This window comes from Pelodiscus sinensis, chromosome 4 (assembly GCF_049634645.1).
Source record: "Pelodiscus sinensis isolate JC-2024 chromosome 4, ASM4963464v1, whole genome shotgun sequence".
NCBI lineage: Eukaryota > Metazoa > Chordata > Testudines > Trionychidae > Pelodiscus > Pelodiscus sinensis.
In genome coordinates, this window is record NC_134714.1 from 103,944,490 (window position 1) to 103,969,393 (window position 24,904).

The 24,904-nt window shown below is 53.0% G+C and overlaps 1 protein-coding gene across 7 annotated transcripts in view; it reads left to right on the top strand.

The window, feature by feature from the left end:
• GALNT18 (polypeptide N-acetylgalactosaminyltransferase 18) overlaps positions 1 to 24,904 on the top strand; it is a 938,084-nt gene that overhangs the window by 665,088 nt on the left and 248,092 nt on the right. The window contains exon 12 of one of the 7 annotated variants that reach the window (XM_075927908.1): positions 21,012 to 21,446. The exons of 5 other annotated variants lie outside the window; for them this stretch is intronic. In XM_075927908.1, the coding sequence (XP_075784023.1) occupies positions 21,012 to 21,158 (147 nt within the window). In that variant the 3' untranslated portion in view covers positions 21,159 to 21,446. Of the gene's footprint in view, positions 1 to 21,011; positions 21,447 to 24,904 lie in introns of those variants that run through there. One more of the 7 variants, XM_075927910.1, reaches the window with a different exon arrangement.

Here is a 24,904-nt window from a genome sequence, read left to right on the forward strand (position 1 = left end):
GGGCCCGGAGGCGAAGGACGTGAACCCGCGTGCGCAAACACGTCAGGCCCTGCCCTCCCTCCTCCAGGGGGAGATGGAGAACCCCTGCAGGGACCCAATGCAGTCCTTGCCAGAAGAACCACAGCATCAGCTGCTGGATACGGGCCAGGAAACCCGGGGGTGGGACCAGGGTGCTGAGACGGTGCCAGAGCATGGATAGGACCAATTGGTAAAGTACTAGTGCCCTCCCACGCAGGGAGAGGCACCGGAGCAATCCCGTCCACCTCTGCAACCGCTCAACCACCCTGGCCTCTAAACCTTGCCAGTTCTCTGGCGGAGAGGGATGCATGGCAGAGAGAAAAACGCCGAGATAGAGCAGTGGACCCGCGCTCCACCCGACGGCTTGAAGCGCGGGTGGGAGGGAGCCCGCCTGCCACCCGGCCCCTACCACCAGGCCAGAGCTCTTGACCCAGTTGACCCGGGCGGAGGAGGCCGCCGAGTAAACGGCTTGGCAAGCCTCCACCCGCGCCAGGTCTCCCGGGTCCTGGACCACGAGGAGCACGTCGTCGGCATACGCCGACAGGACCAGCCTCGTCTCCGGCTCACGGAGCACCAACCCCGCCAACCTCTTGCAAAGGAGACGGAGGAAGGGCTCCATGGCCAGAGCGTAGAGCTTTGATGTACTCCCCGCCCGAAGCTGACCGGTGCAGTCAGGATCCAGTTGAGCTTGACCAAGCACTCTGCGGAGGCATACAGCACCTGGAGAAACCCCACAAAATGGGGCCCGAAGCCGAAGGCCCGCAGGGTGCCCAGGGGGTACCCATGGTCCATCCGGTCGAACGCATTCTCCTGATCCAAGGACAGGAGGGCGAACGACAGACCGTCCCTACACCCGAGCTCTAAGAGATCCCGGACCAGAAAGAGGTTGTCGAAGATGGTTCGGCCCGGGACGGTGTAGGTCTGGTCTGGATGAACCATGTCCGCCAGCACAGACTTTAGCCTTAGGGAGATGGCTTTGGCAACGATTTTATAGTCCGTGCTGAGGAGCGAGATGGGACGTCAGTTCCTCAGATCGCGGAGGTCCCCCTTCTTGGGCAGCAAGGCAAGCACGGCTCGCCTGCAAGATAAAGGGAGGACCCCGCTCTCCAAGGACTCGGCCCAGACCTTGGTAAGGTCCGGGCCGAGGACGTCCCAGAACACGCGGTAGAACTCCACGGTCAGCCCGTCCATGCCCGGGGATTTATTGGTGGGCATGAGATGGAGGGCTTCCGAGAACTCGGCCAGGAAGAGAGGCAGCTCTAGCCGGTCCCGGTTGCCCGCGATGACCGTCGGGAGTTCATTCCAGAGAACCCTGTGGGCGTCGGCGTCGGTCGGACGCGGGGAGAAGAGAGAGGCGTAGAAGGCACGAGCCCTCTCACTCATCTCCACCGGATCCGTGAGGGGGGGGTGCCGTCCTCTGCCAGAAGGCAGACGATGTGTCTTTTAGCCCCCCTATTTTTCTCCAGGTTATAGAGGAAACGGGAACCTCGATCCATCTCCCGAAGGAGATGGATACGAGAACGAACAAAGGCACCCCGGGCTCGAAGGTCCTCGAGGGCCCGGAGTTCATCCCGCTTCTCCCGGTACGCTCCGCAGAGGGGCGGATCCTCGGAGCCGGTGGCAAGCCGCCTCTCTAGCTCTAAAACCTCCCGCTCCAACCGCTCGATGACCGCATTCCTCCGCCGGCTGGCCCTCCGGGTGTAGTCCCGGCAAAAGAGCCGCGTGCGCACCTTCCCCACATCCCACCACTGCCGTGCTGAGGGAAAGGCGCACCGCCACCCGCGCCAGGCCAGCCAGAACTCCCGGAAGGACGCTACGAAGCCCGCCTCCTCCAGCAGGCTGTTATTGAAATGCCAGTAGGCCGGCCACGGCCTCTCCGAAGAAAGAGAGGCCTTCACGGCCACTAAATGGTGGTCCGAGAACGGGGCCGGCCTAATGCCAGAGGAGTGGGCCCGGAAGAGATGATTGCGAGACAGATAAATGTGGTCCAACCGGGATTGGAAAGACCGATGACCCACCACCTGGACGTAGGTAAAAACCGTTTCCTCACCCAGGTGGAGGTCACGCCAGACGTCCACCAGGGAGTGATGGTCTATTATCTCCCTGAGGACGTCCGCGGCAGCCGGGTGTCACATTACCGAAATGGAGGGAAGCAGCCAGATCGCTGCTGCACCCCTAGGTGGGGGTGTTGGCCCCAGAAATTGGTATGAAAGGGAGCCATGTGGGGTATTGAATGGGAGCTTGTTGTTTTCTGATCCTGTGTACACTATTTATGTGAGTATATAATGTCTGTGTGTGTAGATCTGTAATCTGTGTGGAAGCTGAATATTTCTCTGAATGTGGTTAAGCATTGCTATGGACAGGCTGAGTAGTGAAGCCCTGTGGAACAATGGCACTTGATGGCCCAAAGACACACCTAAAGCATGAGGGTGGACACCTAAGAGCGGCCAGCAGAGAGAGGCTGAGGACCAGGTGACCTGCTGCATACCAGAAGAGGCCAGGAAGGGGGTATAAAGAGGCCATGTGGTCGATGCCATTTTGTTCTCAGCTCAGCACTTCATCCCAGAGGCAGCACTGCAGGGATTGAAGAGCCTGGAAGACCTGTGAACCCATCCTGATCGTAGGATGTGCAATAAGAACTTTTAAACCAGCAGCTGTAACATCTCTGCTAGAGCCTGCATCGAGAACTGGGAGATTCGGTGCATGTAACATACTGTACTTTAATAACCTTACTCTCATGCTTTTCTTTCCTGTAATAATAAACCTTTAGATATAGATTCTAAAGGATTGGCCCAGCGTGATTTGTGGGTAAGGTCCAGAGGGTAAATTGACCAGGGATCTGTGGCTGGTTTCTTGGAACCGGACAGAACTTGTTCGGGGTAGGTGGGATTGGGTGCTAAGACCCCCCACCTGTGTATGAGGCCCGGGGCCATCTGGGGCACGGATATTGCTGGGGTGTTGGAGGGGTTTTGCTCGGGAGGTTTCAGGCAGGTTGCTGAAGCGCTCTGTGGGACTGGTTTGTGGCCTGTGTGGAGAGGTCACCAGTCGGGGGCTGTAAGTAGCCCCGGATTCGAGCAGTTCGCCCTAAGCGGACGCCCTCAGCTGTGCCCAGACACGGCCCGGTCCGTCACACCGGGCACTGCTCGGGCCCCGTACGGTCCTGGTCCTCGAGGGTGCAATTGAAGTCCCCGCCCAGAACCAGGCACTCGCCAGGATCCAAAGAGCCGAGGAAGGCAGACGCCCGCTGATAGAAGCGGAGCCTCTCTGAGACGGATGACGAGGCGTAGATGTTGACAAGATTTTATATCAGCCCCTCTATCCGAACCTGGAGATGTAGAAGGCGACCCTGCACGACCTCGGCGGTCCCCAGCACCTCGGGCTGCATGTTTGGGGAGAACAGGGTAGCCACCTCGGCTTGACGGGCCTACAGGTGGCTGAAATAAACCCTGTCCCCCCCACTCCAGCTGCCAGCTAGCCTCTGCGGCCAGAGCCGCGTAGGTCTCCTGGAGGAATACGACAGAGTACCTCCCCTTCCGAAGGAAGGAGAGTACCTGACACCTACGGAGGCTGGACCTGCAGCCCCGGGTGTTTAGAGTGGCAATGATGAGCGCTGGCATCGAGAGGGCTGGGGAAGATCCTTCTTGGCAGGAGTGCCAGCGGCCCCCGTTGGGCCTCGCAGCAAACCGTGACCGTGCCCAAAGGTAAGAAGGGCATCACGGAAGCTGCGGACCCGCTGGTAAGCTGCGGCCTCCCGCCGCCCGGTCCCTTTACCCTCCCCTAGGAGGGTCCTTACTATTTGTAGGATGAGATGAAAATCTCCACAGCGCTGAAGGGCGAGAGCGACTTTGTTCTTGGAGCCTCGGATGTCTTCCAAGAAATCACGCATCTCGCCCTTCAGCGCATCTGGCATCGGGGCCTCGGGCCCTCCAATGCCTTGGGGCCAGACCTCTCCCTGAGTCCTGTGACCCATCGACACCAGGTTGCGGGGTGTCTGAGGTCCCTGCTGGGAGGACAGTGGCGGAGGGAGACCGGCCCCAGACGTGCCGGGAGCAGGAGAAACAAAGACCGCCTCCCGGGGGCCAACGTCTAGAGTAAACGTGGCAACCCCAGGGGCGGCAGTAACAGAGTAAGGGGAAGAGAAGAGTTCAGGCAGGGGATCAGGAAAGGGAGGGAGACGAGGAAGAGGGGTAGGGGGAAGAAGCGGTGGAGGATTGGGGAAGAGACAAGGATGGGGGGGAGGAGGAAGAGGGGCGGGAAGCTCAGTTGGGAGGGGGTTGGAACAGGGATCAGGAGAAGGAGGTGGGCGAGAAGCCTCAGCGAAGGAGGCATCGGGATGCGGTTCCTCCTTCCAGGGCAGAGAATCGGTGGCAACGGTAGGGGTAGTGGTACTCTCCCCAGTGTTGGGCTCCAGTGCCACAGAAAGTGCAGCACCAGAGGCCTCAGCACCGGGGGTGACGGATATTAACGGGACCTCCCTTCTGCTGAGAGCCTCAAGGGTTTCGGCGGCCGCGGCCGAAACGCTGCCGATGGCCGGGCAGACGGTCGCACCCTGGGGCAACTCAGAGGCAGGGAGAAGAGATAGCAGCGACTCGGAAGGGGAAAGAGAGGTCTGTGGTTGTCCTTCCAGGACCTGATGATCCCCCTCTGAGGCAGCCGGGGTCAGCCCCAAAGCCTCCACCTCCTGAGAGAGGAAGGCGAGCCCACTGCCCGCCACCAGATGGTGATCTTTGTCGGTGGCAAGGTCAGCGACCGCCCCCTCAGCGGAGGTGGGAACAGTGGGAGCATCCTCTACAGATGCCCCCTCTTGCAGGGACCCCGAGAGGGAGGTGTTCACTTCTCCCGCAACCGCCGCGGTCACCTCAACTGCTTCGCGGTGCTGTGAATCGTTCGAGGGCTCAGAGGGTGGGACGGTTTCAGCGTCCATCCCCATAGGTGCAGGGAGGTTGTCCTCCTCCTCAGTGGGCGGGGTGGAATGCCGAGCACGCTTTCGGCGCCTCCCTGTTGTAAGCTCCCATCCCTCAGAAGAAGGGGGCTGGCCCTGATTGGAGGAAGAGCCAGGGGACAAGGGCGCTGGTCGGAGGGCAAGGGTAGATGAGGGCTGGGCAGCAGGGGAAAGGGATGCCTCCCCGAGGTATGTCCTGCCCGAGTCCCGTCACTGACCCCGCCGCCCTCTCCTCCGCGGGCCCGGCCTTGCCGCTTTTGGCGGTGGCAGCAACAGCACCCGCACGCTCATCTGGGCCCTGCGGAACCCGAGCGGGATTGACGACGGTCATGGTTGGAGGAGGGGCGACCCCAGGGATCGGACCGTCAGGGCCACCGGCTATGGTAGGGCCGGTGCCCTCCCGGGCGTCGGGGGTCCCGGGTGCCTCTCCAAACCGGGCCAGGGGACAGTCCCTTCAGACGTGCCCCGTCGCCCGACAGAGAAAACACCGGGCCTCCTCCATGGTGTAGTCTACCCGGTACTGGGCCCCTTGATGGGGCACCAGAAATGACCCTTCGAGGGCTTCTCCGCCACGTCCCGCCGGCAGTAGTTGGATTTGTACCTGCCGGCGAAAGGAGAGGACGTGGCGGAGGGTAGGATCTTTGCAGCCCAGAGGAAGGGGACTCAGGACTGACAGAGGCCTCCCCAGGGTGGAGAGGAAAGGCAGTAGGGCGGCATTGGGGAGGAAGGGAGGAACGGAGGACAAGACCACCCGTACGCCCAGGTCCTCCAAAGGCTCGAGGGGAACGTGGACGCCCCCCACCGCCAAACCCCTTTCCACCGCCTCCTGGGCGGCGGCCTCGGACGCCAGGAAGAATACCACCTTCCCGAACATCCTAGAGGCCGCCACCACGGCCGCGGGCCCCACCACGCGTGCCAACGCCCGCACGTAGGTTTCCATGTGGGGCGAGGCCGCCACCAAGAGACAACGGACCCTGTGCCTCCTGGTCAGGGTGGGAAAGGGGCCGCAGCCACCGGGGTTGGTATTCCGGGAGGCGGCTTGGGAGGCGGCAGGTGGGAGGGTGGCGGCTACCTGGGCGTACGCCCTGGGGCCCGGGACACCGTTGCCCCCAGAGCTGGTGGAAGGAACAGGGGAGCGGGAAGGAGGGGGGGCCGCGGCCAGCAGATGGGTCACAGCCGGGGAGTGAGCCCTCGCCTCAGGAGGTTTTGCCTTCCGGGCGGGGCTTTTGCCCTTCTTGGTCCCCCGGCCCTTCCTACCCTTCAGGGGAAGTTCTTTAGAGGTGACTGGAGGTGCCGCGGCAGAAGCGGTCAAGGCCCCGGGGTCCTCGTCCATTTTCGCCCCCTCTACCATAGTGACGGGGGCCCCGGCAGCCTCAGAGGGGTTCTTCTTTTTAGGGGTGGGCGAGGAAGGTCTGGCAGGGGTGTCGCTGGACAACCCCTCCATTGTGGTTATAGGTGGGAAGGAAGGACAAACAAACAAACAAACAAACAAACAATTAGGGGAGGACCAAATACACCAGGGGAGGAAGCAAGGAGGAAGAGGGAGGGGAGGAAGGAGATTCACCGCTCCCCCCCACTAGGCTGGAAGTGGGGTGGAGGGCGACTGTTCAGAAAGGGGAAAACGGAAGGAGTAAGGAATACAGCTCCCAGCATAGGACGGTAAAAGCGGCTCCTCTGGCTGCACTGGGAATGTGAGAGGGTCAATCATTGAAAGGCATGTGGGAAGTGAAACGGTGTGTGTGTGGGGGGGGTAACTAAAGAAGAGTGGGAGGCTCAGGCGCTGAATGAGATGACAGAGGGGGCATGGGCACACGGGTAGAGGAGAGGGAATGCAGGCTGTGTGAAGGGACCTGTTCAAGAAAGCAGGAGTGCAGCAAGATACTTCAGGCCGGAGGGTGGAGGGGAAGGAAGCTAGTGTGCCCACGGGCGCCTGAGTGGCAGGCTCGCTGTACCTGCTGCACGACCCACCAGAGCAAGGGAGGGGCGGGGAGGCAAGCAGTGGGGCCGAGGAAGGAGATGGCCCCTGCAGCACCTGAGGCTGGGGAGGGAGCAGCAACAGCAGCAGCAGAAATGCAGGGGAGACAGCAGGGAACAGAGGGAACCACCCCCAGTCCCAGCACCCCACAAAAGCTGTGCCAGCTGCCACCTAGGGGCCCAGATGGCAAGAGGCCCCTCACAAACACTCACTCCCCCCAAACTTGTGGAGGGGAATTAAGAACCCCAGGAGTTGCTGTAAAGCAGCCCCCTTACCTCCTCCAGTCCAGAGTGAGTAGCAGCTGTAGGAATGGTGAAGTTCAGGCCTGCAACTGTGAAAAAGGGGCCAGGCAGTCCCCAAAAATATGGAAAATGGGGGTCCCGCTCCCCCCACCAGGGTGAGACAGCAAAGACCCCCCGTCCACCCACACACCTCCAGCAGCTCCTGCAGCCAGCTGAGGAGTGGGGGTGGGGAAAGGCTGCCTGCAGAGAAAGCAGGCAGAAAGAAGAGGGGACCTGGCCCAGAATGTGGCCAGGGCCTGCCTGCCACAACCCCAGTGGCCCCCCCACACAGCCCTCCCAAAAAATGGAGGGAAGGGGTGCAGGGAAGGAAAAAGCACAAGAAGCCCAGACCAGCAGCCTGCCGTGCTCAGTGGAAGAGGGGTTCTCTTTCCACTCCAGTCAGGAAACAGAACGGGGAGGTGCAGCCGGTTCCAGAGCTTGGTACTATTTGGCACCCAGGAGGTGGGCGAGCATTAGCCCGCCCACATCTAAAAGACCACCCCCCAACCTGTGGGGAGGGTCCACAGAAACTGGACAAGCCAACTAATTACGGGGGACAAATAATGAAAAAAACAGGTACAGGTGTGAGGGTCAAAGGGTTAAAACGAGGGAACCGGATGGGGATACAGAGCAGAGAACCCCGGACAGCACCCACTGCCCCCCGAAGATCTCGAGAGAGCCAGTGGACGCTGCCCATTGGAACTCTGCCCGGATACGTGAGCGGATGCAGGAACGGAAATAGGCCCCACAGTCGCAGGCCCCTCCCCCGGCCAACCTCTTCTCCCTGGTTTTATATATTGCCCATTTGGCCATCGCTAGGAGGAGGTTGACCAGGAGGTCTCACGACTTTGTGGGGCCACGGATGGGATGTGCGCAAATTAACAAGTGGGGGGAAAAGTGCAGCCAGAACCACAAAAGAAGGTTCTGGAGGAGCCGAAAGAGGGGTTGTAGCCTGGCGCACTCAATGTAAATGTGCGCCAGCATCTCCCTCACGCCACAGAAAAGGCACGTGTCGGGGGTAGGGTTGAATCGCGCCAAGTACACGCCCGTGCTCACCGTGCTATGCAGGATTCTCCAACAGATGTCCCTGGTGGGCCGTGGAACCAAGGTCGAATAGAGGCTGGCCCACCGGGGCTCCCCACCCTCCATTGGTGGTAGGAGGTCCCGCCACTTGGTGTCTGGGCGGGACACGAGGGTGGGGAAGTGGAGCGTGTGAAGCACGAGCGTGTACAGGTGACTCTTTGGCTCGGTTCGGAAGGGGACCGGCTGCATCGCGAGCAGCCGGCTAAGATGACGAGGGGGAGACAGTCGGGAAGGTACACCGGGCTTGGGGCCGATGGAGAGTTCGCGAGGGCTGGGGGTGAGGGGTGGGCGGGGTGCACCCTCTCGCAGGACCTTTTCGAGGTAAACCCAAGCAGTGGGCGGCAAAGCGTTCTTCACCTCCTGAAATACGCGCCGGGGAGTACGTAGGGTGGAGAGCCCCATGCGCTGGGCGAGCACCCGAGGATCCACCCAGTCTCCCCGGCGGTAGTCCTGGAGGTCTCCGACTCTGGTGGTTTCTGCCAGGACCAACCTCCGGTGCGCCGAGGGAGACTCCACCACCTGCACACGTAGATGGGGGTTGTGTAGCAGGGGCTCCGCGAGGAGGTCTGCTCCCAAGGTGGCTCCCAAGGACCTGGTTGCCGCAAGCAGCTTCCAGGTGCGGAGGAGGTCCTGGTAGAAGGCCAGCAGCCCGGAGAGGTCTCACGGAAGACCTCTCAAATAAAAGAGCTACCGGTCATATCGGAGCCTTCGGAAGCGGCGAAGGAAGGCGTGCGCAAACGTGCTCCACGCCGGACTACCTGCATCAAAGAGGAGTCTCTGCAGGGCCCGGAGGCGGAGGACGTGAACCCGCGTGCGCAAACACGTCAGGCCCTGCCCTCCCTCCTCCAGGGGAAGATGGAGAACCCCTGCAGGGACCGAATGCAGTCCTTGCCAGAAGAACCGCAGCATCAGCTGCTGGATACGGGCCAGGAAACCCGGGGGCGGGACCAGGGTGCTGAGACGGTGACAGAGCATGGATAGGACCAATTGGTTAAGTACTAGTGCCCTCCAACGCAGGGAGAGGCACCGGAGCAATCCCGTCCACCTCTGCAACCGCTCAACCACCCTGGCCTCTAAACCTTGCCAGTTCTCCGGTGGAGAGGGATGCGTGGCAGAGAGAAAAACGCCGAGATAGAGCTGTGGACCCGCGCTCCACCGGACGGCTTGAAGCGCGGGTGGGAGGGAGCCCGCCTGCCACCCGGCCCCTACTACCAGGCCAGAGCTCTTGACCCAGTTGACCCGGGCGGAGGAGGCCGCCGAGTAAACGGCTTGGCAAGCCTCTACCTGCGCCAGGTCTCCCGGGTCCTGGACCACGAGGAGCACGTCGTCGGCATACGCCGACAGGACCAGCCTCATCTCCGGCTCACGGAGCACCAACCCCGCCAACCTCTTGCAAAGGAGAGGGAGGAAGGGCTCCATGGCCAGAGCGTAGAGCTGGCCTGACGGCGGACAGCCTGGACGTACTCCCCGCCCGAAGCTGACCGGTGCGGTCAGGGTCCAGTTGAGCTTGACCAAGCACTCTGCGGAGGCATACAGCACCTGGAGAAACCCCACAAAATGGGGCCCGAAGCCGAAGACCCACAGGGTGCCCAGGAGGTACCCGTGGTCCATCCGGTCGAACGCCTTCTCCTGATCCAAGGACAGGAGGGCGAACGACAGACCGTCCTTACACCCGAGCTCTAAGAGATCCCGGACCAGAAAGAGGTTGTCGAAGATGGTTCAGCCCGGGACGGTGTAGGTCTGGTCTGGATGAACCACGTCCGCCAGCACAGACTTTAGCCTTAGGGAGATGGCTTTGGCAACGATTTTATAGTCCGTGCTGAGGAGCGAGACGGGACGCCAGTTCCTCAGATCGCAGAGGTCCCCCTTCTTGGGCAGCAAGGCAAGCACGGCTCGCCTGCACGATAAAGGGAGGACCCCGCTCTCCAAGGACTCGGCCCAGACCTTGGTAAGGTCTGGGCCGAGGACGTCCCAGAACACGCGGTAGAACTCCACGGTCAGCCCGTCCATGCCTGGGGATTTATTGGTGGGCATGAGACGGAGGGCTTCCGAGAACTCGGCCAGGGAGAGAGGCAGCTCTAGCCGGTCCCGGTCGCCCGCGCTGACCGTCGGGAGTTCGTTCCAGAGAACCCTGCGGGCGTCGTCGTTGGTCGGATGCAGGGAGAAGAGAGAGGCGTAGAAGGCACGAGCCCTCTCGCGCATCTCCACCGGATCCGTGAGGGGGGTGCCGTCCTCTGCCAGAAGGCAGACGATGTGTCTTTTAGCCCCCCTCTTTTTCTCCAGGGCATAGAAGAAGCGGGAACCTCGATCCATCTCCCGAAGGAGATGGATACGAGAACGAACAAAGGCATCCTGGGCTCGAAGGTCCTCGAGGGCCCGGAGTTGCTCCCGCTTTTCCCGGTACGCTCCGCAGAGGGGCGGATCCTCAGAGCCGGTGGCAAGCCACCTCTCTAGCTCTAAAACCTCCCGCTCCAACTGCTCTATGGCCGCCTTACCTCCTCCACTCTAGAGGGAGTAGCAGCTGCAGGAACGGTGAAGTTCAGGCCTGCAACTGTGAAAAAGGGGCCAGGCAGTCCCCAAAAAGATGGAAAATGGGGGTCCCGCTCCCCCCACTAGGGTGAGACAGCAAAGTCCCCCCTGTACACCCCCACACCCCCAGCAGCTCCTGCAGCCAGCTGAGGGGTGGGGGGTGGGGAAAGGCTGCCTGCAGACAGAGCAGGCGGAAAGAAGAGGGGTCCTGGCCCAGAATGTAGCCAGAGCCTGCCTGCCACAACCCCAGTGGCCCCCCCAGACACCCCTCCCAAAAAGTGGAGGGAAGGGGTGCAGGGAAGGAAAAAGCACAACAAGCCCAGACCAGCAACCTGCTGTGCTCAGTGGAAGGGTGGTTCCCTTTCCACTCCAGTCAGGAGACAGAGCTTGGTTGGAGGGGAGAGAGGCAGAGAGAGTCAGCAATCCTGGCTAATTAGCAGCAGCCATGTCAAGGCGGCTGCAAAATCAATTAAGGCCCAGGTGAAGCTGACTGGGGCTGCCCGGGGCCTCTTTAAAAACCCTCCCTGAGGGAGAAGAGAGAGAGAAGGAGCATGGAGAGGAAGAAAATGATCTAGTGTTAAGGAGACTCAGCGTGGAGGAGCAAGAGGAACCACCAGCCCTGCTAAAGGCTACAAGGGGTGGTGTGGAGTTGAGTAGGGGGGTTTGGAGGGCTCCCTTACCCCCCACCCTTCAGAGCAAGAAGAGGGCTTTCTGGTCAGCCATGACTGGCCCAGGGCTTCAGCCCAATGCAACATCCATTATGCTAAGGGCCAGGAAGGCCCAGGGACAAAAATTCTGCAGGTGAGGGCCCTGCTGCAGCCCTCAAAGTGTGGGACAGTGGACAGAACAGTGGTTGGGGCCTCATGGGGGAGACTGACCCTACCACACCATGTAAAATGGACTCAAAGGCTCCAGTAATGCATACAGTATAAATGCTTGTAATAAAGGGATTGATAATAAACAAAAGCATTTTTGGAAACAAGCGTTTTCTTTTTCCAATCTTCTCTGATGTAAAATCTGACCTCCACATAAGTGCCATTCAAGAGAAAAATGCTAAGGAGCCCTGTTACATATGTGGCACAGCTCTCTGCACTTCCTAGTAAAATATCACCATTATGGGCAGTACTAATGAAGCTTGCTGTCTAAAACATGACAAATACACTCAAGTGAAGTGCTGGCTAATATGTGTGAATTGGGCTGTTCTAGACAGCAAAGAAGCTTTTAGCCAGATGAATTTTTCCACAAAATAGAAACATGAAGGTTCAAGTCCTGTTGGAAACAAAACAGCTCTGCTTCTGAGGTGGGTGTGTATGCCGAGAACAATGTTGTAATCCCTCTGGGTATGTCTACGCTACAAAGTTAATTCGAACTAACAGATGTTAGTTCGAATTAACTTTGATAGGCGCTACACATACAAACCACTAGTTCGAACTCAATTCAAACTAGTGGAGCGCTTAATTCGAACTAGGTAAACCTCATTCTACAAGGACTAACACCTAGTTTGAATTAAGTAGTTCGAATTTAGGGCTGTGTAGCCACTTAATTCGAACTAGTGGGAGGCTAGCCCTCCCCAGCTTTCCCTGGTGGCCACTCTGGGTACCACCAGGGAAACTCTTCTGCTCCCCTCCCGGCCCCGGACTCCTTAAAGGGGCACGGGCTGTCTACGGTGCCCGTGCCAGCTGCAAGCCTGCCAGCACCCAGCCAGCAGACCCTGCACTTGGCACGGCATGAACCAGCCACCCACTGCCACCCAGCCCTCCGCCTCCAGGCTGGCGCCTCCCAGGCGTCTGCCCGAGGCCGCAAGAGACGGGCGCCTGCCTGGTCTAGTGCGGACATCGTGGACTTCATCCATGACCTCTGTACTAGGCACAGGAAAGTGGCTGTCTAGGGCAGGATAGCTGCCAGCCTGGCCACCCAGGAGCAGGTTTGCATGAAAATCAAGGTGGTCCAGTGAGACCCCTGACCCTGAGCTTAGAATGGCCATACTAGGTCAGACCAAAGGTCCATCTAGCCCAGTAGCCTGTCTGCCGACAGTGGCCAACACCAGCTACCCTGGAGGGGATGGACCGAAGACAATGACCAAGCCATTTGTCTCGTGCCATCCATCTCCAGCCTTCCAAAACAGAGGCCAGGGACACCATTTCTATTCCCTGGCTACCACCACTCCATGGACCCAGCCTCCATGAATTTATCTAACTTCTCTTTAAACTCTGTTCTAGTTGTAGCCTTCACAGCCTCCTGCAGCAAGTAGTTCCACAGGTTGATTCTTTGCTTTGTGAAGAACAACTTTCTGTTATTAGTTTGAAGCCTGCTACCCATTCCTTTCCTTTGGTGTCCTCTAGTCCTTCTATTATGGGAACTAATGAAGAACTTTTCTTTATGCACCCTCTCAATACCACTCGTGCTTTTATAGACCTGTATCATATCTCCCCTCAGTCTCCTCTTTTCTAAGCTGAAAAGTCCCAGTCTCTTTAGCCTCTCTTCATGTGGGACCTGTTCCAAACCCCTGATCATTTTAATTGCCTTCCCCTCTCGCACCTCCTTTTCCCAGTCTCCCTGAGTTTTGTTCAATAAAGAGAGCTTCTATTTTTGAACACACGTGTCCTTTATTTTGTACATCAGGAAGGGGGGCTAAAGAGGGGTAAGTGGAAGGAGGTGAGGGAGGAATGGGGTAAGAGCCCCCGATAGGTAGGACTGGGGTGGCTCTGCGGGCTCCTCGGGGTGGAAGCTCTCCTGCAGCCCCCTGATTGACCCCCTCCCCGGATGGCAGCCTGCAGCAAGTGCAGCCGGGCTGATGGCCGAGTGCTGTGATGTGCCGAGTGTGGGCATTCAAGGCACTCCAATCCAGTACTGCTTTGCTGTCCCTCATCGAGTTAGACAAGCGAGCGGGGAACCCCTGAGAACTGTCTGTCCGGGGTGGGGGCCGGGTCCCTTTAAGCACAGCCCTCGGCTAGCCTGAGACAACAGCTCCACGCTCTAAGTCCTAATCTGATGCCCTGTCGGCACTGCTTCCGGCCATCCTTAACCTCGGTTCACGGTCCACTCAATGTGGACCTGCTAGTTCGAATTAGCAAAACGCTAATTCAAACTAGTTTTTAGGTCTAGATGCACTAGTTCGAATTAGCTTAGAGAGGCAGCAGCCACACTGGCCTGGTCCTATTGAGCAGGAATATGGAAGAAAATGCTACCCAGAAACACAATAGTGGCAAGAGCAGGCTTTTTCTTCTTAACTCGAGTGCCCTGGTAAAATGATTTAATTGATTTGTTGTATATGTCTATAGAGATGGCTTGCTGAAGAGGTCTGCGTATTGTCTTGATGGTAGTGACAATGCGTACACCATATGGTGCATGGCCTTGGAATAGACTGAGCTGTAACATTCATTAAAAAACATTAACTAAATATGCTCAGGAGAACACTGAAAACCAGTGCGGGGGGGGGGGAGAGCCAAACCCAGTTCTAATAGCAAATATATTTCCAATTCATAGTACAGGCAGTCCCCGGGTTACGTACAAGATAGGGACTGTAGGTTTGTTCTTAAGTTGAATCTGTATGTAAGTCGGAACTGGTGTCCAGATTCAGCCGCTGCTGAAACTGACCGCCAGTTCTGACTTACATACAGATTCAACTTAAGAACCCCAAGCTTCCCCTCTCCCCCCCAAGCTCTGCCTCGGGCTTCCTGTAGTCAGCGCTGGTCAGTTTCAGCAGCGGCTGACTTGGGGACGCCTGGGGCAGAGCAGCTGGGGTGCTGCTGGGTTGCTCCAGTAGCACCGCTCCTCGGCACTACTGGACCAACCCAGCAGCACCCCAGCTGCTCTGCCCCAGGCGTCCTGATTCAGCCACTGCTGAAACTGACCAGCAGCGGCTGAATCAGGACCTGGGGCAGAGCAGCTGGGGTGCTGCTGGGTTGGTCCAGTAGTGCCCAGAGCGGCGCTGCAGGACCAATCGGCAGTGCCCCAGCTGCTCTGCCCCAAGGTCCAAAACCAAAGCCTGGTCTGCTGGGGGGGGGCACACTAGCTGTGCCCCCCCCCCAGCAGACCAGGGACATGGGAGCAGAGCCGCAGCGGCAGTGGGGTGCCGCACCTCTGAGGCTTTGCTCTAGCAAAGTCTCAGAGGCGCGGGACCCCGCCACTGCTGCAGCTTCAGTCCCGGTGCCTGTGGTCTGCTGGGGACCGTCCCCAGCAGACCACAGGCACCGGGACTGAAGCCGCAGCCGCAGCCGCGGCGGGTTCCCGCACCTCTGAGGCTTTGCTCTGGCAAAGCCTCAGAAGCACGGGAACCCGCCCGGTGCCCCTGGTCTGCTGGAGATGGTCTCCAGCAGACCAGGGGCACCAGAGCAGCTTACGAACGGGGCTTTCTCGCCCCGGAGCTCGCAGGTAGCAATCCGCCACCTCGACCTCTGGGGCGAGACAGCCCCGTTCGTAAGTGCGGATCCGACTTAAGTCGGATCTGTGTAAGTCGGGGACTACCTGTACTATAGAATGACTTTTGCAGTCTGCCATCTTGCCTACCGTTTGGAACACTGAAGCCAAATTCAAAAGTGCCATTTCATATTATCCATTATCTACTTTAACAAAACAAATATGAATCAGTCATGACTCCATAAAAGTTTGCATTGCAGCACAGGTTGCTGTCTCCAGCTGAAAGAGGACAAATTGTCTGCCTACGTTCAATATACATTTCAGCCTGCTCCTCCTCTATTTCCCAGATTGGCATAAAATCTAGAGGCATAAAATCATAGAGCTGGAAGAGACCTCAGAAGGCAATCAAGACGAGCCCCCTGCCCAAGGCAGGACCAATCCCAATTAAATCAACCTAGCCACGGCTTTGTCAAGCCAAGACTTAAACACTGCTTCCCTAGGTAACCCATTCCAGTGCTTCACCACCCTCCTAGGGAAATAGTTTTTCCTAATGTCCAACCTGGGCCTATCCCACTGCAACTTGAGACCACTGTTCCTTGTTCTGCCATCCATCACTACTGAGAACAGCCTTTCTCCAGCTAGTTTGGAACCTCCCTTCGGGAAGTAAAGGCTGCTATCAAATCCCCCCTCACTCTTCGCTTCTGCAGACTAACTAGACCCAACTCCCTCAGCCTCACCTTGTAGGTCATATACTCCAGTCCCCTAATCATTTTGGTCACCCTCCACTGGACCCTCTCCAATGCATCCACATCCTTCCTGTAATTGGGGGACCAGAACTGGACACAATACTCCAGATGTGGCCTCACCAGTGCCGAATAAAGAGGAATAATCACACCTCTGTATCTACTGGAAATGCTCCACTTAATGCAACCTAATATGCCATTTGCCTTCTTGGCTACAACGGCACACTGTTGACTCATATCCAGCTTCTCATCCACTGTAATCCCCAGGTCCTTTTCTGCAGAACTACTACTTAGCCAGTTGGTCCCCAGCCTGTAATGGTGCTTGGGATTCTTCCGTCCCAAGTGTAGGACTCACCAGATTTATTGTGGCCCAATCCTCCAGTTTGTCTAAGTCACTCTGGACTCTATCGCTGCCCTCCAGCATATCTACCTCTCCCCTTAGCTTAGTGTCATCTGCAAACTTGCTGAGGGTGCAATACATCCCCTCATTCTGGTCATTAATAAAGATGTTGAACAAAACCCGTCCCAGAACCAAACCTTGGGGCTCGGTTCTAGAAACCAACCACCATCCTGACATTCAGCCGTTGATCACTACCCGCTGGGCCCAACCTTCCAGCCAGCTTTCTATCCATCTTACCATCCATTTATCCAATCCACATTCCCTTAACTTGCTGGCAAGAATATTGTGGGAGACTGTATCAAAAGCCTTGCTAAAGTCAAGATATATCACATCCACTGACTTTCCCATATCCACGGAGTCAGTTACTTTATCATAGAAGCTGATCAGATTGGTCGGTATGAATTGCCCTTCATGAATCCATGCTGACTATTCCTGATCACGTTCTCCTCTTCCAAGTGCTTCAAAATGGATTCCTTGAGGATCCCCTCCTTGATTTTTCCAGGGACTGAGATAAGACTGACCAGCCTATAGTTCCCTGGATCATCCTTCTTCCCTTTCTTAAAGGTAGGTGCTACATTTCCCTTTTTCCAATCATCTGGGATCTCTCCCGATCTCCACAACTTTTCAAAGATAATGGCCAAAGGCTACAGAATGATATTTGCCAACTCCCTCAGTACCCTCAGATACATTAAGTCCGGACCCATGGATTTATGTATGTTTAGCTTTTTTAAATAGTTCCTAACTTGTTCTTTCCCTACCAAGGGCTGTCCACCTTTGTCCCATATTGCGTCACTTAGCGCATTAGTCTGGTAGCTGACCTTGTCCATGAAGACAGAGGCAAAGAAAGCATTGAGTACTTCAGCTTTCCCCACATCATCTATATTACTGCCCTCATCCAGTAGGGGCCCCACACTCTTTCTGATCACCTTCTTCTTGCTAATATGCCTGTAGAAATCTTTCTTGTTATCCTTCAACTTAATTGTTGTTTAGTTTCACTGGTAAAAAAAAAGAAATATCACGTTGCTCAAGCGTAGGGAGAGTTACTGTGGAGGAAGATGAAATGCAGGACAATGTAGCACTTTAAAGACTAACAAGATGGTTTATTAGATGATGAGCTTTTGTGGGCCAGACCCACTTCCTCAGATCAAATAGTGGAAGAAAGTAGTCACAACCATATATACCAAAGGATACAATTTAAAAAAATGAACAAATATGAAAAGGACAAATCACATTGCAGAACAGGAGGGGGATGCAGGGGGGGGGGGGGAGGAAGGAAGGTAAGTGTCTGTGAATTGATGATATTAGAGGTAGGGAGAGTGGGATGTTTGTGAGTTAATGGTATTAGAGGAAGGTGGAGGAAGATGGAAGATGGAGGAAGATGACAGCCTTGCTGTCTAATGGCCTAGAACTGGAATAAAGAGAATTTGAGGGCAAGGTGCAGCTGAGAAGGGAATAGAACCAGTTAGGGAATCAATAAATCCAGCCCTCACAGTGTGAATAAAAACAAAATGAAAATGGGGTTGAGGCCTAATGTTCCAGTAAGGTGCTGAGTATCTTGTGTAAGGAGGCACTCAACAAACACCCAGTGGTACCGTTATGCCTTGGATGATTAAGAGCATATGCCTACAAAGGTGATTTCATGTTAGTTTTAATTCAGCAATGCGGGCTTCAGGCTGTTTCAATTCATGGACATGTTGTTGTGCTCAATAGCTATTGGAATGTGAACTAAAACAGCATTCTGAGTTACGTTAGGGTACCCTACCTCAAGTAAAGTCAGTCATTTTTTCACTAACATATTCATGATTTTAATCTGCAGTACACCTATTGGTGACAGCTGGCTTTAGAGCACAGCTGTCCCCATGAAATGTGTCCATTCAGAAGGTGACCACTTGGTGTTTCTATGTACAAACCTTAGTTACACGCTCATTTAAAATACATAGCAGACATAGACACTTTATTCCCAGACTACTGTACCCTTTTCTTGCATATCCCTAGATTTCATTTTACTTTACAACTATTTGCTTACAAAAATCAGACAAATACAAAAGTGTCACAGCACACTGTTACTGGAAAATTGTTGACTTTCTTATTTTTGACATAAAAATACAACACATCAATTGGAATATAAACATTGTATTTATATGTCAGTGTGTAGTATAAAGATGAGCACAAATAAAGTAATTGTAGGATTTTTTTTAGTTTTTATTGACTTTGCTAGTGCATTTTAGGTAGCCTGTTATAAATCTCACACATATCTGGATGGGCTGATGTACCCTCAGGAAGACCTCTGCATACCCCCAGAGGGATACATGTACCTCAGGTTGAGAACCACTGCAATAGGAGGCACTCAGGTCCAGATTCACCAAGGTATTTAGACATCTAACTGCCATGGAAAATCTGAGCTTTCATGCCCTGAAGGATTGGGATCCTAAGAACTGTCATTTTTACACCCTTTGATTCATATTGTAAAGTCCTCTCATTATCTTTATGCTAGACATTGAAGATTGTATGCTTCCCCTTGTAAGAATAGTCCCACTTTTGAATGTGAAAATAGCCATTTAATTGAAACCTTTCATGAAGGGCCTGATCCAAAACCCACTGCACTCTGTGGAAAGACTCTTGTTGATTTCATTAAGCTTTGGATTGGGGCCAAAGTGACAATTGGGATGGAAGAGAGGAGCAAATGGCACAAAATTAAACTTGAATCAATTGCAAGGGCCATTTCCCACAGCAAACATTATGAATTTCAAACAGTTGTATGTGCTAAAGGAGGTCTAATCTCCTGGTGGACAGCCACATGGAACTACCATTATTACTATTAATGGGAAGCACACTTGTACAGCAATAGAAGCATATCAACGATGAAAGCCAGGCACAGCAATCAGTGAGAATTTAATCTGAAATTCTCATCTAAACCTTTCAAAAAAGGGCTTATGGGAGCTCATGATTTGAATTTTGTAGGCTATGCTAAAAATGGACTTCTTATTCAAGCTTAACCATATTTAAACTTCAGTGCTGTCAAACCTAATTCTGTACATTATTGGCTACTCTCAAGAAGAAAGGTATTAACAGATGTTCATTTATCAGAAAAATTGCTTATTATGTATAACTCAAGTGAGCAGCACGTAGGCACCTTCCTGAATGTGTGGAGTCCTAGTTTGAGTGGCATATGTTATTGCTGCCTTGTGAGCAATTCCATGGGGAATGCATCTCAGCATTTCTATCATATTTAAGTTAAAATCCATGAGATTAATTTGTTGAACATCTGTGACACTGCAACTTTATAATGCAAAAGTCCAACATGGGCTTCAGCAAAATTAATGAGAAAAATTTCAGTATGAGTTTTAAAAAAACCTCACTAGATTGTTGTTTTTTAATGTAAACAAGTAACTGACATGTCTACGAGAAGTTTCTTCCAGCTATTTTTGTATTAAATCTCAGTCTTGTGGGTTTATTCTGATCTATGCTTTTCAGACACCACTACAGATAACTAGCCTATGTGTATATGAGAAACTTTTCCTACAAGTCACTGTGCCAATTACCCTGTAAACCTTGGAAGAATGTCATTAAGACATATTCTCATTATCATTGTTAAACAAAGGAAAAGAACAAATTGCACCTTTATTTGAAGGAAAACTAATCCCTGGTAACTCTAAGCCTAGATATAAGGTCTGATCCTGCTCTCAGTGAAGTCAAATGAGGGCAGCATTCGGCCTTTAATTTGCCATATACAGGCTGCAAACTGAATATGGAACTCAAAGGGCACATAAACTACATGGATATGTCTAGACTGCATCCCTCTGTTGGCAGAGGGATGCAGATTAGGCAGGTCGACATTGCAAATGAGGCAGGGATTTAAATATCCCATGCCTAATTTGCATAAAAATGGCCACCACATTTTGCTGACTCTGCACTTTGTCAGCAAAAAGTAGCAGTCCTTTAAACCTCCTTGCCGGAGGCATAAGGGATCTGTCAAAAAAGGCTTTCTTTCTCGACAGATCCCCCTCTAGACTGCCACTTTTTGCCGACAAAGTGCTGAGTCGGCACAACATGGCAACCATTTTTATGCAAATTAGGCATGGAATATTTAAATCCCTGCCTTATTTGCAATGTCAACCTGCCTAATCTGCATCCCTCTGCCAACAGAAGGATGCAGTCTAGATATACCCCGTGTGATTATAAATGATGACTAGGTTCTCTGTTGAAGTCATAATTCAATGCCTTTCTAGATCTTGAGATCTGACAAGTACAGGGAATACTGGACAATATGGACACATACTGAGTCAGATCGTTGGCTCATTATAGTAGCCAAATGCTGCTCTAGTAGCACAAAGGAGCAATGAAGTTTGACCAGGGCAGAGTAGGGTAGAACAGATCCATCTTTCTAAGCAGTTTAAAGGGAACGTCCAGCATGCTGCTGTATTCCAGCTATTTCCAGCTACTAAAACAAGCCGCGGGGCTGCTCTTTATTACATCAAGGTCTGACCAAATCCCTGGCTGGCCATAGAATTAAGGCTCCATAGAAAACCATCTTCCCTCCTCAGTCCAACACTACCATGCACCTCAGACTGGCCTCTCCTACAATAAATAATCATTCAAAGTGCTTGTCTAACATGAAATATCATGCATTAAAGACCTCGCATGACTTTTAATCAAAACTGGTTTTACTTTTTTTTTAAAGGGAGGTCCAATCCAGAACAGAAAATCCAAGCGCTGCCTGGAGTTACAGGAAAACAGTGACAATGAATTTGGATTTCAGCTGGTCCTTCAGAAATGCACTGACCAACGCTGGTCTATAACAAATGTCCTAAAAAGCTTGTCATCATAACAGATGCTAAGAAATTCTTGACTCAGTCTTTTTGCTACTGTGTAGCCAATGTTGCCTGCTGTACTGTATCCTGCCCCCCCCCCCCCCTTTGATTCTTTTTCCAAGTGTATGGAAACTGGGTTTGTGAGCTGAAAATACAGATTTTTTCATAATGACATTTTCATGGCATTTCTAGAGAAGTATAAGTATAAGCGATGGTAGGCTGTCCTGAAATATTTTGCAAATGTAAATAGGGGGAAATGGAAAATATTTATAACTCTGACAATAAAATTTTATTGATTTAAAAAAATCCAATTCCACTGCCTCTGTCTCTTTTTGGGATCAGTTTGAAAACAAGCCAATCTGACGGTTTCCGTCAGTTAGGGCTGCACCCTGGCAAGAGGCTCAGATACCTTCAACTAGAAAGATGAAATCCTGGCCCCACTGAAATCAGTGGGAACCAGTGAAGCTGGGGTTTCACCCAATGACTTATTCAGCGTGAAGGGTTCTTAGAGCCATGTTAGATCAGATCCTGCCATGATCACAAGTTACTGCAGTCAAGCACCATCCAGCAGCTGTGAAGCAAGTAAACCAATGTTACAGCTATTCTGTAGCAATCAGTGACATTTGCTTCCCTGCCTGCTTATGAAATAGACTTCACAAAAATGAAAAGCAGCCTTGTAGCTGTGTTCATGTGAATTTAAAACTCAATACATAACACTTCTGAACTGCAACAGAAGGTGGAAGAAGGAGATGTTCTTTATTCGAAATGTACCTCACTACTAAGGTGACACCAGTGTCATCAGCATTAATGATTATAGCTCATAGTTACTCTGGGTAAGTGAAGTTATGGCTGGAGACTTGTGGGATCACTGAGAAACTGGACTGCAAGTCAAACCATAAATTTAAAGTTAAGCTGCTGCTTGTAACATCTATAATTTTCTTGCTCCATCATGGGGCTCTACTTTTTTCTTAGGGAGAACAGAGCAAAACATTAGGAGACAAACATAAAATCTGCTGCAAGAGAAGATAGTCACAACAAGGATCAGTTGATATTCCCACCTCAGGAAGATGATCCAAACTAATATAGAGCTAATGCTGCCACCTCATCGGAGAGTACAAACTGGTGCAATGCTACAGTGTAAAAGGAGGCAGATTGAATTTCAGAGCATTCAGCATTGACCCAACTCAACTTCCTGCAAGAGTTTCCATGTCAGATTCAATGGGAGCAGATTCAGGCCTGCACTAACTGCTCTTGGAAAATCTACCTAAGGTGTGCAGTGTGATCACCACTTAAAGTAACAAACAATATAATAAAAAAGAGCAAACAGAATAATAAAGGAGAGGTAATTTACCTCTTTATAAACCAAAAGGAAACAAACTAATGCCAAAGAAGAGCCCCCTCTCCCACACAGAATTGATGTGAATTTCCGACTGCTACAGGGTGCTAAGGAGTACAATCCCCACCTCTTAGGTGAACACAGTTAAAAATAAAAAGCACATTCATACCTTTTCCTAGAAGACCAGGTTAGCCAGAGAACAGCATGTTTTTGAATAAGCAATTGATAAAGGCAGCAGTTGTTGAGGAAGTAGAAAGAACCTCTCATAGAGACATGCCAAACTGCCTCCTACAGACTGACTTTATATTTGGCTACACTAGTCTTAGTATCATTGTTTTTAATAGATGTTTAATAATAAGTCTCTGCAGTTTAATTATGTGTGAGTCTTCCTCTGCTACATATAGTTACCACACAGTGGTACTTGGCATGCTGCAGAGTCTTTCTTCTAGGTACAGAGGCAGGCAGGCAAAGGTACTGCTGATCTCAATTATAACAATTGGGGAAGGTTGACTACACTTCCTATATTCTTTAAGCCAAGTTCTGAGGTGTGTATTCAGTCAACACCGAAACACAGAGGTGTAGTGAGGGAGATGACAGGCTGAGGTGGAACCAGAGCGCACAGGCCCACATGATGCATAGTGGCAAGCTGGGAGCAGGGCCATGACAAGAACGAGGCGAGCGAGGCACTTGCCTCAAGCACACAGCTGAGGGGGGTGCGATCCCATAGCTGCACGCCATGCCCAGGATTTCAGGAAGTGCACGGGCTGCACTTCCCCTCCCAAATAGCCAGTGCATTGCCTGACAAGCCGGGTCTGTGACACACCAGAGACTTCCTTCTCCCTGATGCCTTCCTGCATGTTTGGGGGGGGTGGGGGAATCCTGGGACCATGCCAGCTCCAACTGCTCAGCAGCTATTCAGGAAATGTGCCAGCTGTTTGGAGGGGGGGAAGCAGTGCACATGTTTCCTGAGACCCCAGACCTGGTGCACAGCTGCAGCACCCCCAGGTACTGGCCCCAGTTGTCCCTGTCCCCTCCCCCTGGCTAGATCCCCCGATGAGTACCCTGCCCCAGTCCCCACCGGCACCCTGTTGCCTGCCCCCACCAGCACACTGTACCCTACCCTACCAGCACCCTGCCCCAGCACCCTATTCCTTGCCCCCACCAGCACAGTTGGGGCCACATTAGTGAGGCTTGGGGGGATTTTGAGGGATTGTTTTTTTGCAATGACCCCTGACCCAAAGCAGGTTCCCTGTCCCTCTCATAAACAAAGACAACGCTGAAACCTTATGTGTTTGACATAATATTTTCTTTAAAAATGAAGCCTGGCCAACAAGCTCCCAATTGGGGTCAAGCCCTCATCTGGCCACAGCATCATAACAGTCCTGAACCCTCCAGACCCAAAATCTGAGCCTATCATACACTGGAACCCCCTGTCCTGAGCCTTTAACATCCCCACACTCCTGCACTCCCACATCCCCAGTCTTTTGCCACAATACTCCTGCACCATCCACATACCACAAATCTGTGTCCTGAGCCCATCATTCTCCCAACCTCCCAGCCCTGAGCCCCTCACACAGTCCAGTCCAAACTCCTGCATCCTCACATCCACGCTCAGCACCCCAACCTTCCACCTGAGCCCAACACTCCCCACCCTACAGCCCTCTCCCCAAGCCAGCAGCTGTTTCTCCATCTCCTCCTGCATCCAAATTCCCTCTCAGAGCTTGCACCTCTCACCCCTTCCTATATTCTTTAAGCCAAGAACCCCTCATTCCCACTCCAGAGCCCACTCCTCCTGTCTGAACCAAGTGAGAGTGTATAAGGGCTAGGGATAGCAAGTGATGGAGAGGAGAGGAACAAAGAGGTGGGGCCTTGGGGAAGGGATGAGGTAGGCTTGACTTGGGGAAGGCTTGTCTTGTCTTGGCATTTAAACAGTGATCTTGGGTATAAAAAGAGTGGAGACCACTGTACTAAACTATCTTTGCTCATGCCTTGCGCCACATCAGCACCCCTGCCCGCGCCGAGGACGGTCAACATCGATCGCTCCATAAGGGCTCCGTTGTCTGATTTCTAAAAAGATGTTTCCTTTATGAGGTCCATAGTAAAGTCAATGTGGTGATCCCACATATGTTTCCAATTTTCAAGATAACTATTTTAACTGGGAGTGTGAGCCATTTAAAGGCTATTGTAGCTATGTTTAAGAATTGAAGCAGGATTTTTTTTCCGGCGATTCTTTTGTTAAAATGGATACTGCTAATCTTCAAAAAGCAGCAGTAGATTTAAGTTTTAAATATGACAGTGATTTTAATGCCTCAGAAATTTTGTCAAAGATTCAGAGTTTTAAACATCAGGCATTAGCACTGTTGCCAAATGTTTCATCTGCAACTAGTTTGGACCTTCTACAGTTAATTCTTCATAAATATAATCTTG